Source organism: Pogoniulus pusillus, chromosome 30 (assembly GCF_015220805.1).
Source record: "Pogoniulus pusillus isolate bPogPus1 chromosome 30, bPogPus1.pri, whole genome shotgun sequence".
In the NCBI taxonomy this organism is placed as follows: domain Eukaryota; kingdom Metazoa; phylum Chordata; class Aves; order Piciformes; family Lybiidae; genus Pogoniulus; species Pogoniulus pusillus.
In genome coordinates, this window is record NC_087293.1 from 10,364,259 (window position 1) to 10,376,852 (window position 12,594).

Here is a 12,594-nt window from a genome sequence, read left to right on the forward strand (position 1 = left end):
ATCTGGTCCCTTCAGGAAAAAGGCTAAGATGCTCCAAAGCTGCTTCAACTTTTCAGTAGGTGCAATGGCTGTCACACAAGTAGGATTCTCACTTTGGTTTCAACAAACTGTGATTGTTAGTTTGGGGGCAGGGGTTGTTGTTTGCTTGTTTTTAAATCAACTTTGCACTGGGCTCTTAAGAAATTCTAAATGTTTGCAACAGCAGGGCAAAACAGGTTCTCTGGCTGCAACTCAAAACCAACTAATACAAAAACACAAACTGGCTTGGCCTGAAAGTACTTTGTTTTCTCAAGTAGCTTTCAGTTTTCCTTCCCCATCTAGTTTAGTGATTTCCACTGGCACATATGAGGTTCACTTTTTGCATAGGAATTCTTATTCTTATGAGGTTCAAAACCTGGAACTGTACTCTAATTTTCAGCAGAGAAATCAATTATTCTTGCAAGCAGTCATTAACCCAGTAAAGGCTGGATGAGAGCAATGAAGGATTTCCACATCAGCATTTTCTACTTCACAGAAATCCTCAAATATGAGATCAGGCTGCCCAGAGTTAACGTTCTTTCTCCAACAGCTAAATCATATCCAGATTCCAAAACATACTTTAGATGTTAGGAACAGAAAATATGGCTAGTAGAGAGCTATTTGAAATACTCTTTGCATTAATCACTTTTACTTTGGCTTACCTATATTATTTTTCCCTAGAGAAGTTATGCATCGCTGCAATAAACAAAAAGCTGAATAAAGAACTGCATTCAGAAACCACAATTCTTTTACAGATGGACTTTATCTCCCTGTATTTTCAACAGTTCTACATATTAACATGAAGCATTTCCAAATATTAGTGAAGTGAAAATTACAATTCAGCTTCAAGTCCACTAGCCATTTAAGTACACTTGCTGAACATGGCTCAGATATAGCAGGATTTGAGTGACACAGATTTCTTATCAGATATTTCCAAGGCAAGCAGGGGGCTTCTGTGTTGTTTTAGTCTTATCATCTTTGAGGAGTAAACTGCAAAAATCTAAAGGACCTCTCATTTTCCACTGGAACATCCATTTTTGGGTATAATACTTCAGAGCTTGTGCATTTACTTCACTTGGTTTGATCTGTTTTCAGTCCTCCAGAATCTCAAGAAAGAGAACTGCTAGGAAAACAGGACAATGTGAATTTCTCCATGATTATTTTACTTCCCGTTATGGACACTGATGTCTACCATGAGCTATTTTTCTGGTGAAGCAGCAAGCAGCTGTGGTTGAGTTGCAGCCAATCTCCAAGTGTTTTTGTGCAGGCATCCACAACTCAGCTGACATATCATATACTTTGAAGCACTGTCAGTTTGTATGCTAATAAAGATTTATATATACATAAAAAGATCTTTTGGAAAAATGCTCTCTGCCCTCCGAAAAGGCAAGCCTGCTTGCTTTTGCACCTTTTCATCTTCACAGCTATTGCACTGTCTGGCACAACCTCATCTCTTCATCTGCACATCTACTGCACTGTTCAGCACAATCTCACATGTGCTACTCGAAGCAAGTCTGTACGTGAGAATACAGAAGCAATTACCTTGTAATTTTACTTGGGTTTTTTTGCAGTGGAATTTTTTTCTGACAAGTATGTGAATGAGTGTTCCAAATGCGTAGTTTGCATTTAACCACCATCCTACCTCATTTTATTTTAATTAGGGAAAGATACTGTAGGGCACCCATTGTATCCAAGTAAATACAGGTATATATGTTGGAAGCTTCATTTTTTACTAAATCTCCATTTTTTTAAGACATCACTCCTCCCACAGAAGTTGAAGGGGGGTGGATTCTTCATATAGGACTGTATAGCATTAAGTAATTCTAACTTTAAATGCATGAATCAGTGGTAAAACAACTAGAGATCAAAGAAACAGGAACATAACCTTAAGATACTTTTTTCTATCCACACAAAACAGTAACCGATCATGCACTTCAGCTTTAAACATCTCTTGAAGATTTCTTTAGCCTTTAGTCAAACTACCTCACCCCAACATCACTGGCTATGAACACCTGATGCAATAATTTTCTATGACAAAACACACAAGCAATTATGAAGAGTTTATAGCTCCCTTTCAAATAGAGGACTACCACTAACATCTCATCAGGAATAGAAAAGTGTTTCAGCAAAGCTTAGTTATTGGAAAATGTCTCTTTGTCAAGCCTGAAATTCTTTGAACCCAAAATTTCAAGCTCAACAAACCAGTGTCATTTTTTTCCATTCCACAAATTTAAAAAAAGCTGAGCTAAGATGTGAATTGGTAAATGCACTTCTCTGGCATTTAAACAGTGGTCAGAATGGCTTCTTGCTTCTCAGTAACTCAGACTGGGTAGAAAAAAAAAACACAGACCGATTTTGCCTTTTTTGTTGAAGGTATCATCCAAAACCAGACAGATGGCAAGGTAGGTCCTATCAAGTACATTTAAAAATTGAAGTTAGAGGGAAAGCTGTAACAGCCTGGAATGCTCCAGTCTAACACTCCACACCCTAAGATCACACACCAAGATCAACAAAGCTGAGCCACATCTGAAGCCCATTCTGGAAAGTAATCTTAGCTGATGAACTATGTCTTACCCATCTATGAAACTGCCCTTAAGGACATACTTTTCCAGTTCAGTATTTTAGCAAGTCTCCCAAATGAGCTTTTGTCTATCATAAATTCATTGTTCTGCTGACCTGCAGGTCTGTGCTGCTGGAGGCTCAGTGTTTTAAGATGCGATTCTCAGCAGCTGTTTTCCCCATATATTCATAATCATCATGGCTTTGATGTTCCTAAGAACCTCCACAAGCTGTTCAATAGCAGTCAGCCCAAGCTGCAAGAACCAAGGAACATGGGTAGCATTTAGTCACTGGAGTTCTGCAATGATACAGCCAGGCTGGAGCATATTTCAGGCCTCTAACACTATGTTGTTACTGAGAGGGGAAATTCTGTGCTGAGGTAGGACTCAGAAATCCCATCAAGCCTCTCGCTGTGTCCCATAACATATTACTGAGAAATTATTGCTGTCAGCATAAATAAAGGACAGATGACATGCAGCAGGCCAGTTGCCTTTGTGCCCCTAATGGAGATGGAATGGCTAGGCAAACTACCCTAAGTGACAGGCAGGTCTGTAGCAACAACCACCAGTGGTAGCTGTAGGCTCTGAGGACATTTTCCAACAATTGGTACCAGTTCCATTCCACAGTACATAATGTTGGGCAAGAATTCAGCAGCAGAGAAGAAAAAAGCAGTAACAGATGAAAGGATTATTCAGCCAAGCTTACTACTATTTGCACTAATCTGGCAATCTATTTACATCTGAATTATTATCAGATATGCTATCAAGAGTTTGGGACCTACTATGAAAAAATAGCATAATACTCAAAAGGGTTAAAAACCAGCAGACAAGGCTCTTGTCCATTTAACTTTCCTAATCCTCTGTGTACAGTTTTCTACTGGCATATAAATGACACGTATGTATCACTGACATGCTGTGCTAGAAACTGCCCCAAAACCTCAAACTACAATTTGATGATTCAATTAGAATCCTCCCTACTTTCCCACAGAGGGAGAAGGAAGGATGAAATACTAAATTTAATCTCTCCTACTTAAACAGAATTTGGAACCTTACTACCAAGCTGTGGCAGGATATGCTGTTTCTGTTATTTGCACTAACAAGACACAGGAAAGAGCGATGTCTTTATAAGCATCAGAGAATTTTCCCACAATGAGGACAGAAGAACTCACAAAGATCCTTGAGGAAAAGGCAAACAAATGGTTAAAAATTCGATGCTGACTGGAAGAGGACAGAGCTCAAAGTCTGTGACAGAAATAGCTAGGGATAAACGGTAAATCTTTGTTTCCAGTGCCATTCCAGGAAAACACATCTCAGCTCAACTCTAGGTGTCAGACAGATGCTGCTCTCACCTCACCTCAGTCTCCTTCACACTTTCTTCAGCTAGGCCCTATGTTTTAAGCTCTCTTTACACAGGAAAGAGGAGTCAAATTCTTCACTTGACTGCAGAATCACTATCTGGTAGGGCAGTGCAAGACAAGTAATAAAATCAATGATATTTTTTTCTACATTAAGTTCTTATGATAATCCCAGAACTGCTTTCTATGTCAGGGCATTCATTCTTGTCCTTGTTTTTACCTAAAGAAAATGAATTATACTTTAAGGACGCCATATTAAAAGAACAGTAAGACAATTCTTCATCTTAATGATACAAGGCAAACAATTCAAAGCTAAAAATCAGACCTGCTACAGTGATTTGGTGGACAAACAAATATTGTTTTGGTTATATCTGAAGTCTACACATATTGCCTTTAAATAAAGAATACAACATAAACAACGTACCACCCTTTCTGCATTTTCAAGCACAGGCTAGTGTTTCAAGGCAAAATTTCCCACTTTTTAGTAGGTATGTGCCAAATCATTTATCAAAAATAACCCACGCTGTATTACGTTGATCCAAATATAAAAGATACACAACATTACTTAAAAGAATAACATTTAAACCTACAAAACTTAACTCCCTTTTTAAAAGAGTGAAATGATATATCAGCAGAAACATTTATGAGTTTGAACTTAGGAAGGGCAGCCAAGTAATGTGGCACATCACCAACAGAACACGTAATTCCTGGGTGATCAGTGGCATTATGTGACTGCTTCTGTTGCTGCCTATCACCACCCAAGGGAACAATCAATTATTGAACTGTTGGCTTTCCAAAGACACAGCCCTGAAGAGCACAAGAGAGCTGTGTGGCAATTTCACAAGCTCCTTTTTTATTTAGTATAACTTGAGTTCTTGAGTTATGGAAAGAGAAGCTACAAACAAGTAAAGACTGAAGGAAGTATTTTTTTAAACATTGGCAAAATTTAATAGATTTAAAAATGCCAAATAAACCATTTTACCTTGGTAATGCAAAAATCTTCCTACAGCCTACAAAACTGCATAAGAAGAGCAAAAGGCGTTCAGAAGACACCCAATGAAAAGAAAGTTAGAGCATACAGTTAACATTACTTTGCCCAGGGAAACAGCAGAAAAGTTTGGAACATTAGCAAATATTAAGCAACTAATCAAAATCGGAGAGGGAGGCTGCAGAGGAACCTTACCAGAACTCGATCTCCAATTTTGAGCTCCCTTTCTCCTTTCTTTAGCGATCCAGCTTCAGAGAGATTTGTTATAGATTCACTTGCAGTTTTTGAAAGATTACTAATCTGGGAGGGAGTTGAAGGCTCCTTAGCAGCAAGTGCAGAAGTTTTTTGTGGAATTCCTGAAGGTGGAAGTGCAGCAGCAGATGAAGACACCACACTAGCAGCTGAGGTGGAAGTTGGCGATGTAGCTCTAGAAGCATGAGCTGTCTGTGTACCATTGGCTTCATCTTCTGTCAACACTTTTCTTGTCAATTTTGATGGTCTTGTAAATATCCCCCTCAAGGGTTCACACTGGAAATAGCGAACTCCAGCCACAGAGCCATCATTCTTACCAATTGGTTCATCTAGAACAATCCCTGCCCACTGTCCTGGGGCAAACTGGGTTTCACCAAGGAACTGAATAAAGCCAGGCTTATTTCCATTGACCCAAACACGCTCTCCGACTCTGAAATCATCCACAAACTCTTCATGTGCATCTGTGGTGGTTGTGCTTGAAGTCTTTTCACTGGAAGGTGCTTTTTCTGCTGAAGCTGGAGCTAGAGCTAAGCACAATGAGAAAGCAACAGGAATCAAACACACTAGTTTTCCAGAGAGCATTATTCCTTAGTTTCAACGTAAAAAGCACATGGTAAAGGACAGTTTCTAAGAGGAAGAGCACAATTCCACATTTTCTTATGTATGAAAAGACTTTCTCGAATACAGTAACTGAAAATCAAAGGACAGAGGCATTAAATGTATTTAAATAAGTTCTGATGAAAACCATGTAAAGATTACAAGTCTTACCTCAATAAATACCCAGTATCTTCTTCAAAGACAAGGTTTCTTCAAGAAAATTGCTTGAACGCAATTAGTTACTTCATGTTTTTGCCCACTGTACACATACTTTATTTAAATCAACACAGAAATACAAGTAAAAATACCTTGATGTCAATAGTAAACACAGTTTATACTCATAGCTTTCAAGGTAGTTTTTGTTAGAATGAATAAGGTCAGTTATTTAAATACTCCTTACCAGCTGCCACAGATGCAGGTGCCTTCAGCAGTGTACCCCCATGTTTGATGGTCTTTGAAGGAGCCTTAAGTCCACTTGGTTTTAACATGCTCATCTTTTTTGAATACCAGTGTTAATCCTCTTTGTCAGCAGCAACTATCTCTTTCCAAACATGGATAAAATATATTGTTCTTGTTTTTCCAACTCTGGAATAAACCTGTATAATAAAATATTATACATGAAACAAACAACAACAAAAAAAATCAGTACTTTAACTCCTGCAGAAGCAAAGTCTATATATACACAATCTATGAAACACATGATGAAAGGCACTTTACAAAAACAACCAGAAGCATTTCCCAGGATAGCATTTCCAACTCCTCATCTTTTGAAGGCCACTTCCTAGTAAAAAACACCAAGTCTGAACCTCGACATCAAAATAACTCACTTCACAGAATGCTTCTGTATTCTTCTTGAGGTTTAAAGTAAAAGGCTATTTTAAGAAAGAAAAACAAAGCCCTTGACAGCATTACACAGATATAACCTCTCCATGCTCACTACAGTTTTCAGTTACATCTTTCAAATGTTGCAATATCCCCAGCAAAACCAACTTAAGACTAGAGAAAACCAACTGCAAAAGAAACCAAGAGGCATTTCAGGTTAAAAAGAATAAAGCTTTTAAGAGAGAATGGAACTGAAAAAGTAAAATTGATCAAGTGAGTTAGATGATGACAACCAAAAAGCAAACATCAGCTAACTCAGCTGTATGTGATCTCCCAGATCACAAGATATGCTGGCTCACAGTCCCCAGCACAGTGCCCCAGCTACGCTCCGCTGGAAAGAGGAGGAGGGACTCTTCCCTAGGTTGCTAGGATAGAGTGCTGCTCTGTCTTGGAAGCCAGCTGTAAGCTTTTCAGGGAACTATGTCATGAGGGTTTTGCCACAGAAGGCATCTTCCTTCTGATTACAAAAGCTTTAGGAAGGCTCTTCCATCTAGAATGAAAATTGTGCACGTTTTTGGTCTATAATGTGAATTTAAAGCCACATCATGAGGTGACTGGTCTCCCTACCACCTTCCAAAGCACAAACTGTTCTCACAAACTGTTCTGCATGAACACAGCCTGGATATTTGCTGTGCTTTATATACACAAAGGCACCAACGGAAGAGCTATGGCCTCTTAAAAAAACCCAAGGGCCAGTAGGCATCTAAACTACCTTAAAAACAAGAAAAGGAAATATAGATATGTAGCAATACTCTGTTTGCTCAGCTGTTTGCTCAAGACACGACAAATAAAAACTGTAAAGCAGGTCCCAGTCCTGCATTTTGGCACCAATCAGTACCCACACGCAGGCAGAAAGCTGGCCAATTGCAGACTTCCCGAATCACTATTAACAGGGCCCAGGTGGGGATACAGGGAGCAGTGTGCTTAAAGGCAAAACACTAGTAAGGGAGAGACTGCTACACCACAGGAAGGAAGGCTGAAGAGACAAGCCAGCCGAGTCCTTCACCTACCAGTGTAAGTTTTAGCCCTCATGTATTATTAACAGCCAGCACATTAGTGTTCCTAAAAATCAATTCACTGAAAAAAAACAAGAGAGGAAGTATCAGGCACACTGCTCTGTGAACCGAAACACAGGTAAACACTTCCTAGCTATTTCCAAATCAGCCATGCCAAATTCAGGGCATTTTCTAGAAAGCCTGCAAAAATGTCATAGTTTAATAAGCATTAATGACCACCTTGGCTGTATGGTGTTTGTCTACAATTTCAGTTATGCTCCACGAACCTATGAAGCAGCACTGTGAGGATTTCTGAACATTTTTTCTAGCATTTCCAGATGTATGTCACCCACACATCTGTATAGTTATGACTACTGCAGAGAAAAATTTCTCCACTGTTTTTGCAAGACATTTATTCTTAATTTTTAAGTGGGAGTGTTCATGTTTATGAACATGAAAACAGGGTTAGCTCTCTAAAATCAAGGCAGAAAGATAGGAATGAAGTAGAACTAAGCCATGAAAGAACTGGTAGGCACACAGCTGCACAGCAGAACAACTAGAGGATCCCAGAAGATATTATGTCAGACACAGCAGGAACACTGAGGCTTTTTCCCCTCCTGCTACATACCTGCCCTCCCTGCTAAACCCAAGTGCTTCACATTTCTGCAGATTTTGTTTTAAAAATCTTCTAAAATAGCATTTTCACACCACAGACCTGAAAAGCCACTACCTTCTCTCTTCTACACACACTACCTACCTATTTTTCTTCATACTGGAGGCAGTTTCCTTCCCTCCAACAGCAGGGTTGCCACATGTGCCTCCATTACTTTCCTCAACCCATTAAAATCCATGGAATGGAAAAACCTTACAAGATCAAGAAGGATTTGGTACAAATACAAAAATGCAAGAGGTATCAAAGTCAGGTCCTTTTCGTTCCAATTCAACCACCTTATTTGAGTCAAAGCATGGCTCCCTTATGAAATACTGCTCCCTAACACAGGAAGTTACAATTTGTCCTAATCTTTTGCCATTCTTTTCTATATACACCCTCTTTTTTTTGTCCCTCTCATACTACAACCTTGTGACGAGCATTCCAGCACCACAAAGAAAAAAATCACCTATAATGTGTAAAAATAGGTCTATTAAAAGAAAACAAACACTGAATTACCGTCTCAAAATTAAATTTATCCAGTTTTAAGTAATTATTTATTAATAGATGTTTAGCAAACCTCTGGTAAACAAAGTTAGAATGTTCTAATATTGCATTTCTTGGCTCAGGGTACTCACTTATATTTTAATCTTGCTTTCCACAGTCATGAGTTATATATTTGCTGTGTCATTTGCTTTTCTCAACATACAGGCCTTCAACTAGGCCAGAAGTAACACAATCCCTGTGCCCTGCTGTCTTGGGTTCAAATGCAAGTTCCCAGAGACTCTTATAAATTTGGTAGACCCAATGACAATTTATAGAATTTATAGAGTTTATAGAGTGCCCTCCCCTCCTCCCCCTCCTTTCCCCAAAAGACAGGGAGATAAAGGTAGGGACACCCCAATAAATCAATCTCACTCGATTTGGAAGTTAAAAAGGAAAAGTTTAACAATAACTTAGAAAAAAGAGATTGGAGGTAGGGGAGTTTACAAAGGATAAGGAAGGGAAAACAACAAAATACAAACAGGGATGGATACAACCCGAGTAGTGTGATGGTGTCTCTGCCTCGTGGCTGGTATGCAGTATCAGTGTGTGTGTGATCATGAACGCAGGTAAAGGAGAAAAGGGGAAAGAGAGCGAGGAGCAGGAAGTGCTCCTCTTTTATACCGCAGGAAGTGGGGGGAGTGGGCTAACCATCACCTGGAGTGTGGCCCACCCCTGAGGAGGGGCCAAGACCCCTAGGGTCAGGTTCAGGGTCACTCCCCCAGGAGTGTTAACCCTATACACCTGCTTTCAGACTTACTGATATTGTAGCTTAATTCAGAAAACCTGCTAAAATGTAGGTAACAGAGTTTGGTTAATCATTGCCTTATTGAAATTGTGAAAATGCAACTTTCAGTCTTACAAAGCAAGAGGACCTGCATAGCTGCATTTCCTAATAGAATCCATAAACACTTAAAGCACATAAATTTGCATTGAGTGATCTCAAGCATTACACACTCCAGCATTTCCTAACAGGCTCCAGATGTCAATTACCTCATTTTAGCTCTCATAAAAGAGCAGCTAGCTATTTGTCTCAATTTTTTCTCTTTCCTTCCTTCAATCAGTCTCAGGTCTCCTGAAAATGAATCTTTATAATCAATAGGCAATAACATTAAGTTTCTCAAAATATCAAGAATCTAAGGAAAAGCCCAGAAGCAAATCTGGTAATATATACCAGAAGTATTACGTATTCTGAAGTGTTCAGAAAGCTGCAAGTTCCATCAATATAATCAATGAGTAGGAAAAAAGCCCTCACAACATCTTAACACAAGCTTTATAGTTGTGCCTTTACTGGGAAATGTATTTTATCATACAAGATGAAAAGTGTTACAATCTTGAATGAATTACATTTTTTATGTGTGACTGCTAAAAAATTTCTAATGCAGACCCAAATCCCTGTATTGGCCCTTTTGGGTGATTAATAATACTGTTATTCTTATTTACTTTTTGCAGACCACAGATCAGTGCATGGATTAAAGCCATCCATAAGCAACAAGTTGAGAACCACTGGTATATGAAACAAATCCTTCTAATCTGATAATATATATGAATTCTGTTGAGAAGTTGATATAAAAATAAATTAATAGACTTTAACCACGTAACCCTGAATTTAAAAAAGCAGAACATTTTTCAGCTGTCAAAGAAAGAATTTCTATAACAAAACCAGCTGTCCACCATTTCTTTCAAGACTATTTTCAACAACAACTAAAAAACTAAATAAGAAAAGGGGGGGGGGGGAATTAAAGCCTCAGCTCCCTCCACTTAAGAACTGTAAAGTCCTGTTAAAAATAACTACCAATAGTCTCTTAAGCTTAGCTGAAACCTGAAAAGCACACTCCCACCACCCCATCAGACGTCCTTCCTCAGGACAGGTATTAGCACAGTTAAAAAGTAAAATGTTTCAACTGGTGAAACAATGATTTGACAACTTAAGGAAGAATCATTTGCTAACATCTTGCTACTTGAGACTACAACGGAACAGAGGCAGTGTTTCCATGGAGAAAAGCAAGTTGTCTGTCCATTTGGTATGGAAACAAAGAGGACATTCTAGAACTGAGCAGTGTGATGTTTGAATTGACTCAAAACAGACTGCATAATCTCTGTCTTCTGCATGCAGACACATGCAGCCAAACTCTCAGCAATGTACTTTGAGGCTGGAACGCCACTACACAAATAAACTACAAATAAAGTGAAACAGTTATTTTAATGGCTGATCATCCACTTCTGCCATAGACAAGTTCTTCAACACATTTCAAATTTAAAAGATTGAATATTAAACTTAGTTAACACCATTAAGAAACTAAATACTGTTGGAAAGTGCCGTTCAATGTCAACACATTTCTAAGCTCAAAACAACAGACCACTTGAATTTGTTAATTCAGCTGAGCCTCCCAGTGCTTTGCAAAATCCACATAAACATTAAGGTACTCTAAAAGGGTTGTCTAGAATAGGCCATTGCTGAAAATCTCATGGGAATCTACAACCAGAGAATATCCTATGAAATCCCTGTGCCAGTCAAATAGTAGGCATCTAGAAAATAAATTCTGACCATATGAAGAAAATTTAACACGTGGTGCTAAGGGACATGGTTTAGCATCAGACTTGGTAGAGCTGGACAATGGTTGGACTCGACGACCTTAAAGTCTTTTCTAACCAAAATGATCCTATGTACAAAGTAAGTCAGAAAATCCCTGCTGCAGAGGCATGATATGGAAAAAGTATTTCAAACCCCACCACAATCCAGTAACTTCACTGTCCCGAGAGAAAAACAAGCTCACCACACGAAGCCCTCTGTTTGAAGTAGCAGTCGAACAGCATTTCTTAAATATCTGTTTCATACCCTTGATGTTCATACCACTACCGCCAAGTTTTCAGAAGCTCATGAGTCATTCTTCAAATATCCTGACAATGGTTTAGGGAAAGTAACTTGGAATTCTGAACCCGGAAAGTTTTGTCTTCTGATGCACAAGTTACTCCAAGACTCTTCACAGTTTAAAGCATCTCTTTAAAGACTTTAACTTTTAAAGTGTCTAAGCACCTTCTGCATGAACCTAGTCCAATTCCTGAAAGCTGTGTTTGCAGTCTCCTGGACTGGTATTATATTCTTGTAAAAGGTGAGTATATATCATTCCAAAAGCACTTAAAATAATGCTTTTAGTTAAACATAGGAGGCCTTTGAAATTCATACACAATTTAAAAGTACAACCACATTTTGGCTTTGAACAGAATACATGCCTTCGCATTGCAATGTTATTTGCTTCTTGCTACCTCTTTAAGAAAGCTTTTCCCTGTGCAATAATGTGTCAGATCACAAAGCCCAACTTCTGCTAGGTTCAGATAGGAATAAGATTACTTCACCCACAGCAGATCCACAAACTGACCAGACAGAGAAATATCCATCAGCATTCCTACTGAAACAATTTTGCATGAGACAGGCACAGCAGAAAGATAAACTGCAGAAAGCAAATAGCCTCATGCGCTCTCCACAAACAGCATTTTCTATTGCCACCATCTTATTTTGTTTCTGAGGAATATAAGTGCAGTTCTCTGCTACCACACATTATACATTCCATTTCCTCCTGTTTTGGAATATTGCAACATCAGCACATCCAGAGCATGAGAAACAAGCTGCATCCCGGAGCAAGTTGTCCTGATTATCATGTCTCCTCTGCCACGTTCTGAATCTATTTGAGCTATTTCATATTGAGCAATCAAACTCCAACATTTTGCAAGTGTTGGATTGCATTTAGAATGAAAT

At 38.8% G+C, this 12,594-nt stretch overlaps 1 protein-coding gene across 15 annotated transcripts in view; it reads right to left on the reverse strand.

Annotated features, from left to right (window-relative positions):
* CLIP1 (CAP-Gly domain containing linker protein 1) overlaps positions 1-12,594 on the reverse strand; it is a 72,304-nt gene that overhangs the window by 52,450 nt on the left and 7,260 nt on the right. For all 15 annotated transcript variants that reach the window (XM_064168314.1, XM_064168301.1, XM_064168299.1 and 12 more), the window contains exons 2-3: positions 6,169-6,364; positions 5,115-5,698 (exon numbers count right to left, since the gene is read on the reverse strand). In XM_064168314.1, coding sequence (XP_064024384.1) covers positions 5,115-5,698; positions 6,169-6,262 — 678 coding nt within the window. In that variant the 5' untranslated portion in view covers positions 6,263-6,364. The remainder of the gene's footprint in view (positions 1-5,114; positions 5,699-6,168; positions 6,365-12,594) is intronic.